Here is a 22,777-nt window from a genome sequence, read left to right as displayed (position 1 = left end):
TTTCGGGGTTCGGGGACCCCATAACTGACCTGGGGAGGGTCTCGGGGCTGACTGGGGAGGGGTCTCAGCCATCCCCGGGGGGGTTTCGGGGTTCGGGCCCCCCCCCGCCGCCTCCCCGCACGTTCCCAGCAGCGCTGATCATCATCAGCCTTTATGTAACGCCGTGGGTGGGAGCAGCGCCCACCTCGGCACCGCGGGGATGGGGGGGGGGGCCAGGTGAACCCCCCCCCCCCCCCAACCCTGGGTGCGCCCCCACCCCGGGGCGCCCCCCCCGAGCCCGCCTCAAAAGGATTTCGGGGGTGCTCAAAGCGATTTTGGGGTTCTCGAGCTGATTTCGGGGGTCTCCGACTCATTTCGGATAAACTCGGGGGGGCCCCAGAGTGATTTTGGGGGTCCTCAATGTGATTTTGGGGGTCCTCAAAGTGATTTTGGGGGTCATCAATGTGATTTTGGGGGTCCTCAATGTGATTTTGGGGGTCATCAAAGTGACTTTGGGGGTCATCCAAGTGATTTTGGGTTTCTCGAACTCACTTTAGGGGTCCCAGACTCATTTCAGGGGTCTCCAACTCATTTTGGGGGTCTCAAACACATTTGGGGCTTCTCAAACAGATTTGGGGATCCTCGAATTGATTTCAGGCGTCTCCAGTTAAACTCGGGGGTCCTCAATGTGATTTTGGGGGTCCTCAAAGTGATTTTGGGGGTCATCAAAGTGACTTTGGGTTTCTCGAACTGATTTCAGGGGTCTCAAAATTATTTTGGGGGTCTCAAACACATTTGGAGGTTCTCAAACTGGTTTGGGCATCCTCGGACAGATTTTAGGGGTCTCAAATTCATTTTGGGGTCTTCAAATAAACTCGGGGGTCCTCAAAGTGATTTTGGGGTTCTCAAATTGATTTGGGGGTCCTCAAACTTATTTCAGGCGTCCCAAACTCATTTTGGGGTTCTCAACTTGGTTTGGGGATCCCTGAACTGATTTTAGGGGTCCCAAAATTAATTTTTGAGGTCCCAAACTCCTTTTGGGGTTCTCAAGTTGATTTGGGGATCCTCGAACCGATTTCAGGGGTCCCAAAGTCATTTTGGGGGTCTCCAACTCATTTTGGGGGTCCCAAAACTCATTTTGGGGGTCTCAAACTGATCTGGGGATCCTTGAACTGATTTCAGGAGTCCTAAATTAATCTTTGAGGCCTCAAACTCATTTTGGGGTTCTCAAACTGATTTGGGGGACCCTCACACTGATTTCAGGGATCCTGAAGCGATTTTGGGGGCCCCAAACTCATTTCGGGGTTCTCCCACCCATTTCGGGGGTCCCAAACTCATTTTTGGGGGTTCTCCCACTCATTTCGGGGGTCCCAAAACTCATTTTTGGGGGTTCTCCCACTCATTTCGGGGGTCCCAAAACTCATTTTTGGGGGTCTCCCACTCATTTCGGGGGTCCCAAAACTCATTTTTGGGGGTCTCCAACTCATTTTGGGGCCCCTCAAACCAACCTTAGAGCCCCCAAATCTCTTTGTGCTCCTTTTGGGTTCCCCCCCCGCTCATTTTGGGGCTCCCCGGCCGCATTTCGGGGTTTGATGAAAACCCCGAATTTTCACTTTTTTTACGGTGGAACTTTGGAGGGGGGGGGAGGGGCAGAGTTTTGGGGTGGGGGCGGCCCCGGGGGGGCCCCGTGGGCGGGGCCGGGTGGGCGCGCGCGAGACAAAAGGGGGGGGGGGGTCGGGAACGCTCGTGATTGACGAGCCCGAAATAAACGGGAATCAATGGGAATAAATGGAATTAAAGGGAATTAAAGGGAATTAAAGGGAATTAAAGCCGTGCCGGGAGCGGGGAGGGGGCGGCCGAGCCCCTGGGGAGCGCGGGGGGGGGCACAGGGGGGGTCGCTCCGGGGTCGTTCCGCACCTCCCTGCTCAAGGGGGGGTTCATTTGGAATTTTTGGGTTTTTTTTCCTTTTATTTTTGGGGTTATTTCCCCTTTTTCTGGGGTTTTTTTCCTTTTATTTTTGGGGTTTTTTTTCCTTTTATTTTTGGGGTTTTTTTCCCCCTTTTTTCTGGGTTTTTTTTCCTTTTGTTTTTGGGGTTTTTGGCGGGGGGGTCGTTCCGCACCTCCCTGCTCAAGGGGGGGTTGATTTGGAATTTTTGGGGATTTTTCCTTTTATTTTTGGGGTTTTTTTCCCACTTTGTCTGGTTTTTTTTTCCTTTTATTTTTGGGTTTTTTTTCCTTTTATTTTTTGGGGTTATTTCCCCTTTTTCTGTTTGTTTTTTCCTTTTATTTTGGGGTTTTTTTCCTTTTATTTTTGGGGTTATTTCCCCTTTTTCTGGGTTTTTTTTTCCTTTTATTTTTGGGTTTTTTTCCTTTTATTTTTGGGGGGTTTTTCCCCCTTTTTCTGGTTTTATTTTTCCTTTTATTTTGGGATTTTTTTTTCCTTTTGTTTTTGGGGTTTTTGGCGGGGGGGTCGTTCCGCACCTCCCTGCTCAAGGGGGGGTTGATTTGGAATTTTTGGGGTTTTTTTCCTTTTATTTTTGGGGGGTTTTTTCCCCCTTTTTCTGGGTTTTTTTCTTTTATTTTTGGAGGGGGTTTTCCCTTTTTCTGGGGTTTTTTTCCTTTTATTTTTGGGTTTTTTTCCTTTTGTTTTTGGGGTTTTTTGGCGGGGGGGTCGTTCCGCACCTCCCGCTGCTCGGGAGGAACCTGATTTGGAATTTTTGGGGTTTTTTGGGGGGTTTTGGGGGTTTTTCTTTTTAATTTTTGGGGGTGTTTTCCCTTTTATTTTTGGGGTTTTTTCCTTTTATTTTGGGATTTTTTTTTTCCTTTTGTTTTTGGGGTTTTTTGGCGGGGGGGATCATTCCGCACCTCCCGCTGCTCAGAGTGGTTTGATTTTCATTTTTGGGGTATTTTTGGTTTTGGGGTTTTTTGGCAGGGGGGGGTCGTTCTGCACCTTCCGCTGCTCTGGGGGGGGGGCTGATTTTCATTTTTGAGGTTTTTTCCTTTTTGTTTGTGGTGTTTTTTTGACGGGGGTGTCACTCCGGGGTCGTTCCACCCCTCCCTGCTCAGGGGAGGCTGATTTTCATTTTTGGGGTTTTTTCCTTTTTGTTTTTGGAATTTTTGGGGTTTTTTTCCTTTTATTTTTGGTTTTTTTCTGGCGGGGGGGTCGTTCCGCACCTCCCGCTGCTCGGGGAGGTTTGATTTTCATTTTGAGGGTTTTTTCCCTTTGGTTTTTGGGGTTTTTTCGGCGGGGGGTCGCTCCGGGGTCGTTCCCCCCTTCCTGCTCATGGGGGGTTTAATTTTCATTTTTGGAGATTTTTCCTTTGGTTTATTGGTTTTTTTCTTTTTTTTTTTTTTTTTGTTTTAACGCGATTTTTGCCGGGCGCTTTTTGGGCCGGGTTTTTGGGGGGGGGTCTCGGTCCCGCGGGGGTCCTCGGGGGGGGCTCGGCGGGCGCTGCCGCCGCTGCCGGTGACTCATTCCGGAGCCGCCGCCGTGCGCGGAATGGCAACGGGAGGGGAACCGAGCCGGGCACGGGAGGGGGACCGAAAATACCCGGGGGGGAAAAAAAAATAAAATTTAAAAAAAAAAAAAATTCAAAAATAAAATATAAAATATAAAATATAAAATATAAAATATAAAATATAAAATATAAAATATAAAATATAAAATATAAAATATACAATATAAAATATAAAATGTAAAATATAAAATGTAAAATATAAAATATAAAATATAAAATATAAAATATAAAATATAAAATAAAATAAAATATAAAATTAAAAATAAAATAAAATATAAAATATAAAACATAAAATATAAAATAAAATAAAATAAAATAACATATAAAATAAAAATAAAATAAAATATAAAATATAAAATATAACATATAAAATATAAAACATAAAATATAAAATAAAAAATGAAATAAAATAAAATAAAATATAAAAAAAAAAAAAAAAAAAAAAAAAATAAAATAAAATAAAATAAAATAAAATAAAATAAAATAAAATAAAATAAAATAAAATAAAATAAAATAAAATAAAATAAAATAAAATACCCGGAGGGGCATGGGGAGAGCGGGAACGGGGCTGGCAACGAGCGGCGGGAGGGAAACTGAGGCACGGCCCCGGCAGGAGGGAGCGGGAGCGGAACGGGGGGAAAATCCCGAGGGGAATCGGGGGGGGCGACGCGTTCTGAACCCCCCCGGACATCCCCGGACATCTCCGGACACCCCAGGACGGCCCCAAAGCCCCCCGAGGGTCCCGGAACGCCCCCGGGGGGGTCCCAAGGGGAGCAACCCCAATAACGGCCGAGAGGCGAATTCGGGGTGAGAAGCGGATTTTAGTGGCAGCGGCGGCAGCGGGGGGACAGCGAGGGACAACTGGGGACATTTGGGGACACTTGGGGACACTTGGGGACACTTGGGGACAGGGTGGGGGCAGCCAGTGGTGAGGGGGGGGGGGTGGTGAGGGGAGAGTTTGGGGGTCTCAGAGGGACGGGGGGGACCAGGAAGGGATTTTGAGGGACAGGGAGGGGATTTGGGGTCGGGGGTCCTGCGGGTGAGTTGGGGAATTTGGGGAGGAGGTCTGGGGGTCCTGGGAGGAACAGGGTTTGGGATTTGGGGGTCGTGGGGTGACAGGGAGGGGGATTTGGGGTCGGGGGTCCTGGCGGGTGGGTGGGTTGAAGAATTTGGGGAGGGGCACGGGGATCGGGCGGGGATCTCGGGGGTGGAACAAGGGGGGTCCCGATGCTGCTCGGACAGGGGTCCTGCTCAGTGCGGGGGGTTCCGGCCGGGGGTCCTGGGCGTCCCGGGGTCCCGGTCAGTGCTGGGGGGCCCGGCCGGGGGTCCCGGGGGTCCCGGGGGTCCCGGTCAGTGCGGGGGTTCCGGGGGTCCCGGGGGTCCCGGGGGTCCCGGGGTCCCGGTCAGTGCTGGGGGTTCCGGCCGGGGGGCTCCCGGCACACCTGGCGGAAGGCGTTGCGCAGCAGCACGTACGGGAAGCAGCTCTCCAGCATGTCCAGCGTCAGGAAGGACGACTCGGCCACGATCTTTGGGGTGGGGGGGCACCCATAAACACCCATCAGCACCCATTGGCACCCATCGGGGCCCATTGGCACCCATCAGCACCCATCGGCACCCATAAACACCCATCAGCACCCATCAGCACCCATCGGCACCCATCGGCACCCATAAACACCCATCAGCACCCATCAGCACCCATTGGCACCCATCGGCACCCATTGGCACCCATCAGCACCCATCGGCACCCATCAGCACCCATCGGCACCCATCGGCGCCCATTGGCACCCATCGGGGCCCATTGGCACCCATCGGCACCCATTGGCACCCATAAACACCCATCAGCACCCATTGGCACCCATCAGGGCCCATTGGCACCCATCAGCACCCATTACCACCCATCGGGGCCCATTGGCACCCATCGGCACCCATCGGCACCCATAAACACCCACCAGCACCCATTGGCACCCATCGGCGCCCATTGGCACCCATCATGACCCATCAGCGCCCCCCCACTCCTGCCGACCCCCCTGCAGCTCCCCCGGCCCGGCTCAGGGTGAAATATTTGCAATATTTGCAATATTTGCAATATTTGCAATGTTTGCAATGTTTGCAATATTTGCATTGAAATCGCTCCGGGCGCCAGGCGTCCCAGGTGTCCCATGTCCCCAGGTGTCACGCCCGGGTGTCCCCCTCATGTCCCCCCCAGGTGTCCCCCCCTAGGTGTCCACAGGTTCCCCCCATGCCCCCCCCAGGGGTCTCCCGTATCCCAGTTGTCGCCCCAGGTGTCACAGGTGTCTCCACCAGGCGTGCCCATGTCCCTCCCAGGTGTCCCCATCAGGTGTCCCCAGGTGTCCCCCCAGGTGTCCCCCCAGGTGTCCCCATCAGGTGTCCCCAGGTGTCCCCAGGTGTCCCCCCAGGTGTCCCCATGTCCCCACCAGGTGCAGCAGCAGCACGATCGAGTCCTGGTTCCGCAGCCGCGCCTTGTCCGGCTCCTGGGCCAGCTGCAGGAGGCTGCTGGAGGCCAGCTGGGGACACAGGGGACAATGGGGGGACAGTGACAGGGACAGGGGGACAGCAGGGACAGCCACAGGGACAGCAGGGACAGCGGGGACAGTTGGGGACAGCGGGGACAGGGTCGAGGACAGGGTCAGTCAAGGAGAGCAGGGACAGAACCAGCCCAGAGGGGACAGGGCCAGCCCCAGGGAGGGGACAGTGCCACCCCAGAGGGGACAGGGCCAGCCCCGAGGAAGGCACAGGGACAGAGCCAGCCCCAGGGAGGGGACAGGGGCAGTGCCAGCCCAGAGGGGACAATGCTGGCCCAGTGGGGACAGGGCCAGGGTCAGGGACAGGGCCAGCCCGGAGGGGACAGGTGCCAGCCCCAAGAGGGGACAGTGCCACCCCAGAGGGGACAGGGACAGTGCCAGCCCCAGGAGGGCACAGGGACAGTGCCAGCCCCAGGGAGGGGACAGTGCCACCCCAGAGGGGACAGTGCCATGCCAGGCTCACCAGCAGGAACTCCTTGAGGTGCGTCTCGATGTTCTTGCTGTGCACGGTGAAGAGCGCGGCCGAGAGCTGCACGATGGCCTTGGCCAGGCAGTGCACGTTGTTGTTGTGGCCTGGGGACACCGCGGGGACATTGGGGGGACACGGGGTGGGAGTCGGTGAAGGGGGGGACATGGGAAAATTGGGGATTCGGGAAGGCTGGGGACATGGAAAGGGCTTGGGGACACGGAAAGGTGTTGGGGACACTCAAATGTTGGGGACGCAGGAAGGTGATGGGGATACGGGAATGCTGGGGACAACCCAGAGTCTCCACAGTGCCACCTCCCTTGGTGACAGTCGTGGTGTCCCCACAAACCTTCTGCTGTGACAATGAGACAGTGAGAACTGCCAGCATGGGGACATGGGGACACACAGAGGGACATGGGGACACACAGGGACATGGGGACAGGGGACATGGGGACATGAGGACACAGGGGCGCAAGGGACACTGGGGACACTGGGGACACTGGGGACAGGGGGACATGGGGACACACAGAGAGACCCTAGGGACATAGGGACATGCGGACAGGGGACATGGGGACACAGGGGACATGGGGACACAAAGGGACACAGGGGACACAAAGGGGACACAAAGGGACACAGGGCACACGGCCCCCCTCACCGTCCAGCTCGGGGTTGTAGAGGGACGCGGGGTCAGCTGCCAGCAGGGGCAGGGACACGGCCACGAACACCAGGAGCAGACAGGACACCTTGTAATCCTCCTCGGGGGACACGGCCTCTGCCGAGGGGACAGCGCGGTGACAGCGCCACCCAAGAGGTGACAGCGCCACCCGGAAGGTGACAGCGCCACCCGGGCTGTGACAGTGCCACCAGGGCAGTGACAGTGCCACCCGGGAGGTGACAGTGCCACCCCACGGTGACAGCTCCACCCAGGAGGGGACAGCGCCACCCTGGAGGTGACAGCACCACCCGGGAGGTGACAGCGCCACCCGCGGTGTCCCCAGACCCCCCGCACCTGTCCTGTGCCCCGCCAGGGCCGTGACCAGCGCCGGGTCCACCTCGCACGGGACCCCCGCGGCCGAGGCCAGCTCGAAGATGCTCAGGGTGACCTGGGGACAGGGGGACAGGGTCACGCGGTGTCACGCGGTGTCACGCGGTGTCACAATGCCAGCTCCCCCCCGTGTCCCTGTCCCCACCTGGATGTCGGTGTCCGGGGTCACCACGTCCGCCAGGCACTCGATGGGGCCCATCAGGAACGGGCAGTGCTGGGAAAACACCTGGGGGGGCGGGCAGGGGGTCAGGGGGTCCTGGGCACCAAATGGGGGGTGCTGGGACCCCAAAATGGGGGGGTCATATGTCCCCAAATGGGGATCCCGTGTCCCCAAATGAGGGGGGTCCTGGGTCCCCAAATGGGTGTCCTGGAGGGATTCCAGGGTCTGGGGGTGTCCTGGGGGGGGATCCCAGGGTCTGGGGGTGCCTCAGGGGTGTCCCAGGGTCTGGGGGTTCCCCGGGGGGGTCCCACGGGGGTCCCACCTCCCGCAGGCCCTGCTGGGCCATGGCGCGGAAGCTCAGGATCTCCCCGATGATGGTCATGCGCTTCAGGACGTTCTCGGCCGCTGCGGGGACACGCGGGGGACAGCGGGGTGACACGGGTGACACCCCTGTGTGCCACCCTCCGTGTGTCACCCCCTGTGTCACCCCCTGTGCCACTCACAGCTCAGGCGGGGCAGCAGCGCCGGCCTCTGCTCGGCCCGGCAGCAGCGCAGCTGCACCAGCGTGTCCATGTTCTCCACCACCAGCTTCTGCGGGGACATGGGGACACCACTGGGGACACTGGGGACACTGGGGATGCTGGGGACATTGGGGATACTGGGGACAGTGGGGACAGTGGGGACACTGGGGACATTGAGGGACCTGGCATCTCCCACCATTCCAAGGGGCAGGCAGGTACAGGGTTGGGGTGGCACTAGGATGTGTCCCCTGTCCCTGTCCCCAGCCCCTGTCCCTGTCCCCTGTCCCCAGCCCCTGTCCCTGTCCCCTGTCGCCATCCGCTGTCCCTGTCCCCGTACCTTCAGCTCTGTCACCTGGGACCCCACGTGCCACATCAGGTTCTCGCTCAGGAACCTCATCCCGTAGGGCCCGATGAGCTCCGCCAGCGCCCGCATCTCTGCAGAGGGGACAGGTGGGGACAGGTGGGGACACTGGGGGGACAGGAGGTGACAGCCACCCCTCCAAGCCCCCCCAGCCCACCTGAGACGTCGGAGAACTCGGCGGCGCTGAACGGGGGCTGCTCCTCGCGGGGCACCGTGGTGAAGGCCTGGAGGGCTGGGGACAGGAGCACGGCCCCGGTGCTGGCCTGGCGCAGCAGCGCCTCCAGGTACCTGTGGGGACACCGCTGTCACCTGCGGCACTGTCACCCGTCACCTATGGCAGTGTCATCCTGGGCAGTGTCACCTATGGGACTGTCACCTATGGCGCTGTCACCCATAGCAATGTCAGCCATGGCAAGGTCACCCACGGCAATTCCACCCATATCCACACTGCCACCACCCTGTCCCCCTGTCCCCCTGCCCTGTGGTGACCCTGTCCTCATGTCCGTCCCCCCCCCCATGCAGTGACCCTGCCACCCCGTCCCTGTCCCCTCCATGGTGTCACTGACCAGTCGGTGTAGATGGCAGTCACAGTGACCTGTCCCCAGCCCCTATGGGTGACCCTGTCCCATGTCCCCAGTGGTGTCACTGACCAGTCAGTGTAGATGGCGGTCAGCGTGGGCTGCTCGCTGCCCGTCCCATGCCCCCATGTCCCCATGTCCCCCATGGTGGCACTGACCAGTCGGTGTAGATGGCGGTCACAGTGACCCTGTCCCCATGTCTCCATTGGCACCTTTTACGACAGTAGCGCTTTACGGCAGTATTTACGACAGTCGCGCTTTACGGCACCCTTTACGACAGTCGCGTTTTATGGCACCCTTTACGACAGTAGCGCTTTACGGCTGTCCCCATGTCCCCTCCATGGTGTCACTGACCAGTCGGTGTAGATGGCGGTCAGCATGGGCTGCCCGCTGCCTGCCCCCGTGTCCCCATGTCCCCACGGTGTCACTGACCAGTTGGTGTAGATGGCGGTCAGCGTGGGCTGCCCGCTGCCTGTCCCCATGTCCCCCTGTCCCCGTGTCCCCATGTCCCCACGGTGTCACTGACCAGTCGGTGTAGATGGCGGTCAGCGTGGGCTGCCCGCTGCCGTCGCGGGGGTGGCTCTGCTGCAGCAGCACCGTCCGCAGCAGCCGCGCCGTGTCCAGGGCCACCAGGTGTCCCAGGCGCTGCACCAGCCCCATGTAGGCGCCCAGCCCCGCCAGCACCTCCGAGGGCCGCGCCACCTCCTGCGAGGCCTGGCTGTACCCGGCCATGGCCACGATGGCCCTGCGGGGACATGGGGACCGTGAGGGACGCGCAGGGTGTCACCTCGGCCCTGCGTGTCCCCGGTGTGTGCTCAGCGTGTCCTCTCAGCCCTGCGTGTCCCCAGTGTGTCCCCTCGGCCCCATGTGTCCCCAGCGTGTCTCATCAACCCCGCATGTCCCCTTGGCCCTACATGTCCCCAGTGTATCCCCAGCTTGTCCCTGGCGTGTCCCCTTGGCCCTACATGTCCCCAGTGTGTCCCCAGCTTGTCCCTGGCGTGTCCCCTCAGCCCTGCGTGTCCCCAGTGTGTCCCCTCGGTCCCACATGTCCCCGGCATGTCTGCGGCGTGTTCAAAGTGTGTCCTCTCAGTCCCATGTGTCCCCAATTTGTCCCCTCGGCCCCACGTTGCCCCCTCAGCCCTACATGTCCCCTCGGCCCCACGTGTCCCCAGCATGGCCCCAGCATGGCCCCAGCGTGTCCCCTCAGCCCCCCGTGTCCCCTTGGCCCTGTGTGGCCCCAGTGTGTCCCCTCAGCTGCCCGTGTCCCCTCAGCCCGGCATGTCCCCAGCATGTCTCCGGCATGTCCCCAGCGTGTCCCCACAGCCCCATGTGTCCCCTTGGCCCCACGTGTCCCACTCAGCCCCACGTGTCCCCACTTGGTCAGGCGCGCCTCCAGGTGGCTGCTCAGGTACTCGGCCGGTGTCACCGTGTGCCCGAAGACGGTGAAGTTTGGGACGTGGTTGAGGCTCAGGGACAGCTCGGCCAGGGTCAGGTGCAGCTTGTCCATGCTGGGGGACAGTCATGGTGTGACCCCGTGGGGACAATCCATGGGGACAATCACGGTGTGACCCCGTCGGGACAATCACACAATGTCCCCACGCCACACCCAAGCTCTGGTGGCTTCAGGTGAGCTCCTGAAGACCCCAGAGGCCACCAAGACCCCAAAGGTCCTGGAGACCCCAAAGGTCCTGGAGACTCCAAAGGCCACCAAGACCTCAAAGGCCACCAAGAGCCCAAAGGTCCTGAAGCCCCCCAAATCCACTGAGCCCCCCGAGGTTCTGAAGCCCCCAAAGGCACTGAGCCCCCAGAGGTTCTGGAGATCACCAAAGTCCTCAGAACCGTGACCCCGTGGGGACAGTCCCTCCCCCGGGTGGCGCTCACTTGGTGGTCAGGGTCCGGTCCCGCCGGTGGCTCTCTGTCCCCGGTTTGTCCCTTTGGGGGTCCCCCTTGCGTGGCGGCTGCTTCGGGGTTTTCTTGACGCGGGCTCTGCTGATGGTGGCTGCACAGTGCTTGGGGAGGAGCTGCGGGGCGGGGACAGGGGCGTGGGGACATGGGGACATGGGGACAGAGTCATGGGGACACCCCAAACAGGGCCACCATGGCCACAGGCCACCATCCCCAAGGGCTGGGTCAGGGCATGTCCCACCAGGTTCGGCCCCCATGGAGGAACTTCCCCATCCTGAGGGTTTGGTGGGGACAGGGGGACGAGGGGACAGAGAGGCCATGGAGAGCCTGATGGCCACAGAGACCCCAGAGGTTCTGGAGACCCCAAAGGCCACAGAGATCCTCAAGCTGATGGAGACCTCGAGGTGGTGGAGACCACAAAAGGCAGAGGGATCCTGAAGGTGTGGAGACCCCAAAGGCCAGTGAACCCCCAAAGGTGCTGGAGCCTCCAGAGGTTCTGGAGTCCCTAAAGGTCCTGGAGCCCCCAAAGTCCACCAAGACCCCAAAGATCCTGAAACCCCCAAAAGTCCTGGAGACCCCAAAGGTCCTGGAGCCCCCAAAGTCCACCAAGACCCCAAAGATCCTGAAACCCCCAAAAGTCCTGGAGACCCCAAAGGTCCTGGAGCCCCCAAAGTCCACCAAGACCCCAAAGATCCTGAAACCCCCAAAAGTCCTGGAGACCCCAAAGGTCCTGGAGCCCCCAAAGTCCACCAAGACCCCAAAGATCCTGAAGACCCCAAAGTCCACTTAGACCTTAAAGGTCCTGAAACCCCCAAAAGTCCTCGAGACCCCAAAGGTCCTGGAGACCCCAAAGGCCACCAAGAGCCCAAAGACCCTGAAGGCCCCAAGGGTCACCAATCCCTCTAAAAGTCCCAGACCCCCCGGACTCCCCCGAGCCCCCCAGAGGTCCCAGACGCCCCCAGATTCCCCCAGACCCCCAGACCCCCAGACCTGCTGGCTCAGGTTGTGCTGCTCGGCGCAGGCGTCCAGGACGCAGCCGCTGCCCACGCGCGCCAGCTCCTCCAGGAACTTGTGGCACAGCCCCAGCGCCGCCGCCTCCAGCTGGGGGTACTGGGGGGACACGGCACCCCTCATAGCTGGGGACAGGGCTGGGGGACCCCCCAAACCCCCCCCCAGGGTGTCACCCACCTCCTCGGGGCACATGGGGTGCTGGCAGCGCGAGAAGTGGGCGCAGAGCAGGGGGAAGGCGATGGCGAAACGCAGCATGGACGGCTCGTCCAGCGTCTGCGCGAACATCCGCTCCAGGGGACGGGGGTAGAAACTGGGGACAGGGACACAGATGGGGACAGGGACACAGAGGGGGACAGGGACAGGGCCAGCAGGGTCAGGGACACTGAGAACATCTGCTCCAGGGGACGGGGGTAGAAACTGGGGGCAGGGACACAGATGGGGACAGGGACACAGATGGGGACGAGGACAGGGTCAGCAGGGACAGGGATGGGGACAGGGATGGGGACAGGGATGGGGACAGGGGACACTGAGAACATCCGCTCCAGGGGACGGGGATAGAAACTGGGGACAGGAGGGGACAGGGATGGGGACAGGGATGGGGACAGGGATGGAGACGGGGACAGGGACAGGGACGGGGACAGGGACAGGGGCTCACCAGAGGTGGGACAGGTCGGAAGTCTCGTCCAGCAGCTCCTCGGGCCGGTCCAGCAGGCGCGTGTGGAACACCACCAGGCTCATGGCACGGCCAACGTCGCCGTTGGAGCTCAGCGGCAGCGTGGCCTTGGCCACACTCGTGTAGGCCTGGGACAGCCAGGGGACAGCCATGGGGACAGGGACATGGGGACAGCCATGGGGACAGCCATGGGGACAGCATCAGGGTCAGGGGGACAAAGATGGGGACAGGGAAAGGGACAGCAGGGACGGGATCAGGCTCAGGGGACATGGGGACAGCAGGGACATGGGGACAATGGTGGGGACAGGGACAGGGGGACAAGTTTGGGAACAGCAGGGACAGGGGAGGAATGGGATTGGCACAGGGATGGGGACAAGGGTGGAGACTGGGACAGGGACAGGGACATGGGGACAGGGACAGTGCCAGCACCTGGAGCCGGAACCAGTCCAGGCGCAGCGCGGTGAAGTCAAACTGCTCCTGCTCATCCACTGCGGGGACAGAGGGGACACGGGGACAGGGCTGGGGGTGGCAGTGCCACCACAGGGGACCGGGGCCCGGGATTGTCCCAGAGCTCCCGGGAGAGCGGGGACATCGAGTTGGGGTGGCACCGGCCACACGGTGAGGGGACAACGCGGGCCGGGATGTGACAAACCCGCACCTTCCTTGGCCGCCAGAGCCGAGAGGGAGCTGACGAAGGACGAGAGGATCACGGACTCCTCCTCGGGGCACACCGAGAGGTTCTGCGGGCACAGGGGGGGCTCAGGGGGCTCAGGGGACCCCCAGGGGGGCTCAGGGGGCACAGGGGGGCTCAGGGGACCCCCAGGGGGTACCTGGATGACGTCGCTGAGCACGAGGGCGTCGAAGCGGGCCAGGTAGTGCCGGTGGTAGCGGCGCAGGAGCCGCAGGTGCCGCCGCACCAGGGCCCGCAGCTGCTCCAGCGCGAACAGCAGCTCCGCGAGGCGGCTGCGCCGGGGGGGGGGCGGTCAGAGACACCCCCCGAAACCCCCCCGGGGGGCAGCAGGGACCCCCCGAGTGACCCCGGAACTCCTGAACCCCCCCGAACCCACCCAAATCTCCTGAACACCCCCAAAATCTCTGAACACCCTCAGAACCCCACCCTGAACGCCCTCGAACCCCCCCAGTGCCCCCGAACCCACCCAAAAATCCCGAACCCCCCCCAGTGCCCCCCGAACCCACCCAAAAATCCCGAGCCCCCCAAATCACCCCAAAACTTCTGAAAACACCCAAAACTCCTGAACCCACCCAAATCCTCTCAACGTGCTCAGAACCCCACAAGGACCCCCCAAAATCCACCCAGTGCCCCCCAAACGCCCCCCAAAATTCCTGAACCCACCCAGTGCCCCCCCCGAACGCCCCCCAAAATCTCCTGAACCCCCCCAAAACTCTCGAACACCCCCAAAAAAAACCTCTGAACGTCCTCAGAAACCCACAAGGACCCCCCCCCCCAAAATCCACCCAGTGCCCCCCGAACACCCCAAAAATCGCTGAACCCCCCCAAATCCGGGGGGTCCCCTCCCTGTCCCCACCTGTCGCTGAAGTCCTCGGGGTTCTTGCTCTTGGTCACGTGCTCGGCATGTCGCGACAGCCAGCTCACCTCGTCGCGACACAGCGACAGCGCCACGAACACCAGCAGGGCCTGAGGGGGGCGGCAAGGGGGTCGGGACCCCCCAAAATCTCCCGAAATTTCCCCCAAAACCTCCCAGAATCCCCCCCAAAATCTCCCGAAATTTCCCCCAAAACCTCCCAGAATCCCCCCCAAAATCTCCCGAAATTCCCCTCCCAAATCTCCCCAAAATCTTCGCGAATCCCCTAAAATCTCTCAAAATCCTCCAAAATCTCACAAAAAGCCCCAAAGTCTCTGAAACGCCCCCAAAATTCTCTCAAACGCCCCTCAAAACCCCACCCAAAAGCTCCCAAATCCTCTCCCAAAATCTCCCAAGTCCTCCCCCAAAATCCCCCCCAAAATCTCCCCGAATCTCCCCAAAACCTCTCAAATCCCTCAAAAAATTTCCCAAATGCACCCAAAATCTCACAAACGCTCCTCAAAATCCCCCCAAAATCTCTCGAGTGTCCCCAAAATGTCCCCTAAGTCTCCCAAAATCCCCCCAAAACCTCCCAAAATGCCCCGAAAATTTCCTCAAGTCCCCCTTAAATCCCCCTTAAATCCCCCAAAATCTTTCCCAAAATGCCCCCAAAATCTCCCCAAATCCACTCCCAAATATCTCAAAATCCCCCCTAAGCCCCCCAAAATCTTTCCCAAAATCCCCCCAAAATTTCCTCAAATCCCCCCAAAATCCCCTCAAAAATCCCCCCAAATTCCCCCCAACTTTCCTCAAATGCTCCCAAAATCCCCCCAAATCCCCCCAAATGTCTCAAATGCCCCCAAAATCTCTCAAATCCCCTTGAAATTCCCCCCAAATCCCCCCAAAATCTCCCCGAATCCCCTCCAAATCTCTGAAATCCCCCCCAAATCCCCCCAAATCTCACAAATGTCCCCTCAAAATCCCCCCTAAACATCTCAAACCCCCCCTCCCTTAAGCCCCCCAAGTATCTCACAAAATTTCCTCAAAACCCCCCAAAATCCCCCCAAATCCCCCATAAACCCCCCAAAATCCCCCCAAATCCCCCCAAAATCCCCCCAAACCCCCCATAAACCCCCCAAACCCCCCATAAACCCCCAAAATCCCCCAAAATCCCCCATAAACCCCCCAAAACCCCCCCAGATCCCCCATAAACTCCCCAAATCCCCCATAAACCCCCCAAAATCCCCCATAAACCCCCCCAAAACCCCCCCAAACCCCCCCAAATCCGCACCTTGGGTCCGAGCAGGCCGGGCTGATCCTCCAGCAGCGCCGCCAGCTCCCGCACGGCCCCGCGCAGGAACGAGCGGCGGCCCCGGTGCAGCGCCGGGCTGGGGGGCACGGGGGGGGTTTGGGGGCGTTTGGGGGTCCCCGGGGGTCTCTGGGGTCGGGGGGACCCGGAGGGGACAGGAGGGGACACGGAGGGGACACGAGGAGGGGACAGGAGCCAGCGCAGGGATCAGGGCTGGTCTCATGGGGATGGGGAAGGGTTGAGGGGATTTGGGGGCGTCAGGATGGGGACAAGGGGGGGGTCACGGCCGGGGTCACCCCGGAGACCCCCCCCAGACACCCCCAGGGGACAGCAAAGGGCAAAGGGGGCGATGTGGGTGAAACCGGGGAGAGAGCCCCCAGGAACCCCCCGGGTTTGGGGTGCTCTGGGGTGCCCATGGCCCCAAACCCCCCGGGACCCCCAAACCCCCTGAGACCCCCCAAATCCCCCAGGAACCCCCCGGGTTTGGGGTGCTCTGGGACCTCCCATGGCCCCAAGCCCCCCCAGCCCCCCAAAGACCCCAGGACCCCCCAGGACCCCCTGGGACCCCCCAAACCCCGCACCTGTGCGCCGCCGCGTGCTCCCGGCACTCCTTGACGTCGGCCACGCGCTTCCCGTACCTGGCGAGGGGCACCTGGAGCTGGCACCGCCCTGTGCCAGGCCCGGACACCACCCAGCCCCCCTGGTACCCCCCTGGCACCCCCAAATCCCCCTGAACACCCCCCAGCCGCACCCTGGCACGCACAGTGTCTCCAGTGAAGCCCCCAGGCCCTGGCACCGGCTGTGCCACCCCCTGCCCGGGCAGTGCCACTCCCGGTGTCCCCCATCGTTACCCCCCCCAGGCAGTGCCACCCTCGCCCTGGGCACCGTCACTCGCAGTGTCCCCGTCCGCCCCTGGCAGTGTCACTCAGTGTCCCCGTCCCCCCGGGCAGTGCCACCATCGGTGTCCCTGTCCCCTTCGCCCCGGGCAGTGCCACCCCCCGTTGTCCCCCATCTTCTCCACCCCCTGGTAGTGCCACCCACAGTGTCCCCATCTCCCCAGCAGTGCCACCTGCAGTGTCCCCATCCCTCCCTGGCAGTGCCACCTGCAGTGTCCCCATGCTCTCTCCCCCCTGGCAGTGCCACCCCCGGTGTCCCCATCCCTCCCTGGCAGTGTCCCCACCCCAGGCAGTGCCACCCCCCTGGCAGCGCCACCCGCAGTGTCCCCATCCCTCCCTGGCAGTGTCACCCACAGTGTCCCTACCCCCCTGGCAGTGCCACCTGCAGTGTCCCCCCCCACCCCTGCCAGTGTCACCCCTGGTGTCCCCCACCCCAGGCAGTGCCACCCCCCTGGCAGTGCCACCTCAGTGTCCCCATCCCTCCCTGGCAGTGCCACCCCCCAGGCAGTGCCACCTCAGTGTCCCCACCCCAGGCAGTGCCACCCCTGGCAGTGCCACCCGTGGTGTCCCCCCCCACCCCTGCCAGTGTCACCCCTGGTGTCCCCCACCCCAGGCAGTGCCACCCCCCTGGCAGTGCCACCTGCAGTGTCCCCCACCCCAGGCAGTGCCACCCCTGGCAGTGCCACCCCCGGTGTCCCCATCCCTCCCTGGCAGTGCCACCCCAGGCAGTGCCACCCCCGTGTCCCCACGCTCACCCCTTGAGCCCCCCCAGCAGCTCCTCGGTGACCTTGTGCACGGCCACGGCCTCGTCGCGCACCAGGGGCACAAAGAGGGACCCGCGCAGGGCCTGGCGCCACAGCTCCTGGCACGGGGGGGTGCCCAGGGCGCCCGGGCACGCCAGGAACCCCACTGGGGGGGACACGGGGTCAGGGGGACACCAAAACAGGGACAGGGACACCAGGGACCCCACTGGGGGGGGACACGGGGTCAGGGGGACACCAGAGACCCCAAAACGGGGACAGGGACACCCAAACGGGGACAGGGACACCGAAATGGGGACAGGGACCCCCAAACGGGGACAGCCAGGGCACCCGGGCACACCAGGGACCCTACTGGGGGGGACACGGGGTCAGGGGGACACCAGGGACCCCCAAACGGGGACAGGGACACCAAAACGGGGACAGCCCCAGGACAGGGACACCAGGGACCCCACTGGGGGGGGACAGGGTCAGGGACACCAAAATGGGGACAAGGACACCAAAACAGGGACAGGGACACCAAAATGGGGACAGGGACACCAAAACAGGGACAGGGACACCAGGCACCCCAAAACGGGGACAGCCAGGGCGCCCGGGCACGCCAGGGACCCCACTGGGGGGGACACGGGGTCAGGGGGACACCGAAACGGGGACAGGGACCCCAAAATGGGGAAAGGGACCCCAAAACGGGGACAGGGACACCAGGGACCCCAAAACGGGGACAGGGACACCCAAAGGTGGACAGGGACACCAAAACGGGGACAGGGACACCGAAATGGGGACAGGGACCCCAAAATGGGGACAGGGACCCAGAAACGGCGACAGGGACACCAAAACGGGGACAGGGACACCAAAATGGGGACAGGGACACCAGGAACCCCACTGGGGGGGACAGGGGGTCAGGGACATCAAAATGGGGACAGGGGCCCCAAAACGGGGACAGGGACCCCAAAATGGGGACAGCCCCACGACAGGGACACCAGGGACCCCAAAATGGTCGCTAGGGGTTGGGGACACTGCCAGGAGGGGTTGGGGACACTGCCAGGAGGGGTTGGGGACACTGAGGCAGTGGCAGCACTCACGGATGATCCAGCGCTCCATCACCTCCAGGGACAGGTACTCACAGGCCATCTGGGGACAGCAGTGCCACCGCGTCACTGTGCCCCGAGCCCCCAGTGCCCCTGTGCCACCATAGCCCTGTCCCTGTGTCACTCACTCTGTCACTGATGGCCAGGCTCAGCATGTCCCCATGTGCCATGTCCCCATGTCACTCACACTGTCAGAGGTGACTGGGCTCAGCCTGTCCCCGTGTCCCCACTCACACGTCACTGGTGACCGGGCTCAGCATGTCCCCATAGCCATGTCCCCATGTCCCCACACCCCATAGCCATGTCCATGTCCCCATGTCCCCACAGGTGTCACTCACGCTGTCACTGGTGACCGGGCTCAGCCTGTCCCCTTGTCCCCCTGTCCCACGTCCCCATGTCACTCACGCTGTCACTGGTCACCAGGCTCAGCCTGTCCCCATGTCCCCACTCACACTGTCACTGGTCACCGGGCTCAGCCTGTCCCCATGTCCCCATGTCCCCACTCACACTGTCACTGGTCACCAGGCTCAGCCTGTCCCCATGTCCCCACAGGTGTCACTCACACTGTCACTGGTCACCGGGCTCAGCCTGTCCCCATGTCCCCATGTCCCCACAGGTGTCACTCATGCTGTCACTGGTCACCGGGCTCAGCCTGTCCCCATGTCCCCATGTCCCCACAGGTGTCACTCACACTGTCACTGGTCACCGGGCTCAGCCTGTCCCCATGTCCCCATGTCCCCACAGGTGTCACTCACGCTGTCACTGGTCACCGGGCTCAGCCTGTCCCCATGTCCCCATGTCCCCACAGGTGTCACTCACACTGTCACTGGTCACCGGGCTCAGCCTGTCCCCATGTCCCCATGTCCCCACTCACACTGTCACTGGTCACCGGGCTCAGCCTGTCCCCATGTCCCCATGTCCCCACAGGTGTCACTCACGCTGTCACTGGTCACCGGGCTCAGCCTGTCCCCATGTCCCCATGTCCCCACAGGTGTCACTCACACTGTCACTGGTCACCGGGCTCAGCCTGTCCCCATGTCCCCATGTCCCCACAGGTGTCACTCACGCTGTCACTGGTCACCGGGCTCAGCATGTCCCCCGCGGGTCCCAGCAGGGACAGCAGCTGCTCCTGGCGCCACAGCTCCGCGTCCCGGCAGCGCCGCAGGAACGGGGCCCGCAGGGACAGCAGCGCGCTGCTCACGGCCTGGGGACAGCGGGGGCACAGTGGGGACACCGGCCGGGCACCAGGGGTGGCACTGCCGGGAGATGTCACTGCTGGGGACACGGCCGTGCTGGGGACGGGGACCCCCGACCCACCTTGGTGTGGGGCCCGAACTCCTCGGGCAGCTTCTTCAGGGGGTGCTCGTACTCCAGCACCATCTGCGCCAGCCGGGGGAAGCTGGGCTCGCTGCGGGGACACATTGGGGACACGCTGGGGACAGCCCTGGGGCCTGTTCTGGCACTGGGGACATGCTGGGGACACGTTGGGGACGGCCCCGGGGCCGGTTCCAGTGTTGAGGACACACTGGGGACACATTGGGAACACACTGGGGACAGTGCCAGGGCCGGTTCTGGCATTGGGGACACACTGGGGACAGCCCCTGGGCTGGTTCCAGTGTTGGGGACACACTGGGGACACGTTGGGGACAACCCTGGGGCCGGTTCTGGCACTGGGCACAAGTTTGGGACACACTGGGGACCACCCCAGAGTCAACCGTGGTGTTGGGGACACATTGGGGACAGCCCCAGGGCCAGCCCCAGCACTGGGGACACAGTGGGGACAACCCCAGGACAACCCCAACGAGGCCACAGACGTGGGGACACAGTGGGGACAACCCTGGGCTTGGGACACGGCCCTGGGGACAGCATGGGGTCAGTTGGGGTGGCCCTGGGGACAGCAGGGAGGGCACTGGGGACAGCGTGGGGACAGCCCCAGTGAGGACACAGCCCTGGGGACAGCAGGGTGGCCCTGGGGACAGCCTGGGGACAGCCCCGGTGGGGACACGGCCCTGGGGACAGCAGGGTGGCCCTGGGGACAGCAGGAGTGGGGACACAGCCCAGGGGACAGCAGGGTGGCCCTGGGGACAGTCTGGGGACAGCAGGGTGGCCCTGGGGACAGCGGTGGCACCTGGCGCCGTGGCTCATCTCGTGCGCGCACTGGTAGAGCCCCAGCAGCAGGCGCCGCTCCTCGGCGCGCGCCAGCAGCAGCACCAGGGACACGTAGGTGACAACCAGGTCCAGGTAGCCCTTGGTGAGGTCGTAGTTGATGTGCTGCAGGGGAGGGGACAGCGTCAGGGCGCGGGGACAGCGGGGACAGAGCAGGGTGGCGCTCGGGGTGGCACTCACGATGTCGAAGAAGCACTGGCTGGCGTCGATGGTGTTGAGCAGCTCGTAGACGTGGTCCTGGGGACAAGGGGACAGCGTGGCGTGTCACTGCTGTGTCACCGGCCCTGAGGGACACCCGTGTCCCCTCTGCCCCTCGTGTCCCCTGTGTCCCCTGTGTTCCTGGCTTTGAGGGACCCTCCTGTCCCCTGTGTCCCCGGTGTCCCCTGTGTCCCCAGCCCTGAGGGACTCCCTCCATCCCCCATGTCCCCTCCGTCCTCCTGGCTCCGAGGGACCCTTCTGTCCCCCATGTCCCCCGTCCCCTGAGTCAACTTTGTCCCTCCCATCCCCTTTGTCCCCTGTGTCCCCCAGTGTTCCCTCTGTCCCCTCTATCCCTGTGTCCCCTCTCCCCTGTGTCCCCCATGTCCCCCTATCCCTTGTGTCCCCTCGTGTCCCCCCATGTCCCCTTTGTCCCCCGTGTCCCCCTATCCCCTATGTCCACCATGTTCCTGTCCCTTGTGTCCCCTGATGTCCCCAGTGTCCCGCATGTCCCCCATGTTCCTCTGTCCCCTGCGTTCACCGTGACCCCTCTGTCTCCCATGTCCCCTTTGTCCCCCTATCCCCTGTGTCCACCATGTCCTCCAGTGTCCCCCGTGTCCCCTGTGTCCCCCGTGTCCCCTCCGGCTCACCCGGAACTCCAGCACGTCCAGGAAGGTTTGGTAGAACGGGGCCAGCGCCCGCACGATGTCCCCTCTGTCCCTGTGCACCGGGCCCAGGTGCTGCTGCGGGGACACGGGGGGACAGCGGTGTGGGTGACACACGGGGACAGAGGGGTGGCAGTGACACACGGGGACAGCAGGGAGGGGTGAGAAAAGGGGACACCCAGGGTGAGGTGACACTGGGGACACACAGGGTGGGGGTGACACAAGGGGGACGCCCAGGGATGGGTGACGGAGGGGACACGCAAGGGGGGGGTGGCACATCCCACGGGGGGTGGGGACACGGGGACAGCGGTGACAGTGACCGTGGGGACACGGGGACACGGGCGGGGACAGTGGAGACACGGGGACAATGGGAACTCAGGAGTGGGGACACTGGGACACAGAGGACACAGGGGACGTGGGGGTGGGGACAGTGAGAACATGGGGATAGTGGGGACAGGGGGGACACAGGGGTGGGGACACGGTGACAATGGGGACACGGGGACAGTGGGGACACAGAGGTGGGAACAAGGGGGTGGTGACACAGGGGTGGTGACAATGAGAACGCAGGGATAGTGGGGACAGGGGGGACACAGGGGTGGGGACACGGTGACAATGGGGACACGGGGACAATGGGGACACGGGGACAATGGGTTCACGGGGACACGGGGACAGCGGCTCACGGTGCTGCTGCGCACGTCCAGGTGCGGGAATTTCTTCAGGATGAACTTGGCCGAGGCCTCCATGGCCTTGTCCCCGAGGAACGCCGGCCGCGTGCGGGGGTCCGAGCACGTCTGGGGGACCCCCGGGTCAGAACCCCCCGAAATGACCCCAAAATCCCCTCCCTGGGGCTGGGACACCCCCAAAAACCTCTGAAAATGAGACCCCCTCCCCATAATATCCCCCCCAAACCCCTCCCGGGCTGGGACCCCCCCCAAACCCCACCCTACCCCAACCTTCCCCAGCTTGGAACCCCCCAAATTCCTCCTTAGGGCTGGGACCCCCCAAACCCCCCCTGCCCAAGCCCCTCCCTGCCCAGGACCCCCTGAAATCCCCCCTAAATCCCCTCCTGGGCTGTGCCCCCTCCCCAAATCCCCCAAATCCCCCCATCCCTCACTCCCCCCAATCCCCTCAGCTGCTCCCCATGGCCGGGGGGGTTTGGGGACCCCCAGGACCCCTCCCCAGACCTTTTTGAGGTTGTAGACCCTGACGAGGACCCCCCGGCCGCGCTCGTTGAGCAGCGTCAGCTTCTCGGCCAGCTTGTCCCCGTACACCGAGGGCAGGGCCATGGTGGCACCTCGGTGGCGCCTCGGTGGCACCCCCAGAGTCCCCAGATAGGCCCCAAACCCCAACTTCCCCTTCCTGGGCTGGGCCCGGCTGCGCTGGGGCCACTGGGGAC

The 22,777-nt window shown here is 62.1% G+C and overlaps 1 protein-coding gene across 1 annotated transcript; it reads right to left on the bottom strand.

The window, feature by feature from the left end:
• Positions 1-4,900: 4,900 nt before the first annotated feature.
• NCKAP1L (NCK associated protein 1 like) lies at positions 4,901-22,678 on the bottom strand. Its single transcript, XM_059491147.1, has 31 exons — positions 22,566-22,678; positions 22,062-22,172; positions 21,367-21,459; positions 20,702-20,758; positions 20,484-20,626; positions 19,673-19,763; positions 19,422-19,559; positions 18,350-18,398; positions 17,265-17,418; positions 16,195-16,251; positions 15,596-15,692; positions 14,308-14,417; positions 13,591-13,723; positions 13,419-13,500; positions 13,190-13,248; positions 12,743-12,888; positions 12,265-12,397; positions 12,067-12,186; positions 11,053-11,192; positions 10,548-10,679; positions 9,698-9,916; positions 8,751-8,881; positions 8,570-8,667; positions 8,215-8,302; positions 8,034-8,116; positions 7,697-7,777; positions 7,516-7,609; positions 7,162-7,278; positions 6,504-6,613; positions 5,933-6,022; positions 4,901-5,023 (listed from the first exon to the last, which is right to left on the bottom strand). Exons 1-31 carry the CDS (start codon positions 22,665-22,667, stop codon positions 4,901-4,903), a joined length of 3,381 nt encoding a protein of 1,126 aa, XP_059347130.1. The 5' UTR covers positions 22,668-22,678.
• Positions 22,679-22,777: the final 99 nt, after the last annotated feature.

This window comes from Ammospiza nelsoni, chromosome 32 (assembly GCF_027579445.1).
Source record: "Ammospiza nelsoni isolate bAmmNel1 chromosome 32, bAmmNel1.pri, whole genome shotgun sequence".
Taxonomy (NCBI): domain Eukaryota; kingdom Metazoa; phylum Chordata; class Aves; order Passeriformes; family Passerellidae; genus Ammospiza; species Ammospiza nelsoni.
The sequence above is the reverse complement of the archived record's forward strand: the minus strand, read 5'-3'. Positions and strand labels throughout refer to the sequence as shown.

Bases quoted from the DNA above. Each gene is read 5' to 3' on its own strand.
- NCKAP1L (XM_059491147.1), bottom strand. From the start codon at position 22,667: ATGGCCCTGCCCTCGGTGTACGGGGACAAGCTGGCCGAGAAGCTGACG. The intron at 13,249-13,418 runs GTGCGGGTTTGT...CTGTCCCCGCAG, and splicing joins GGCTCTGGCGGCCAAGGAAG to TGGATGAGCAGGAGCAGTTT. The intron at 9,917-10,547 runs GTGGGGACACGT...ATGTCCCCGCAG, and splicing joins CTGGAGGCGCGCCTGACCAA to GGCCATCGTGGCCATGGCCG.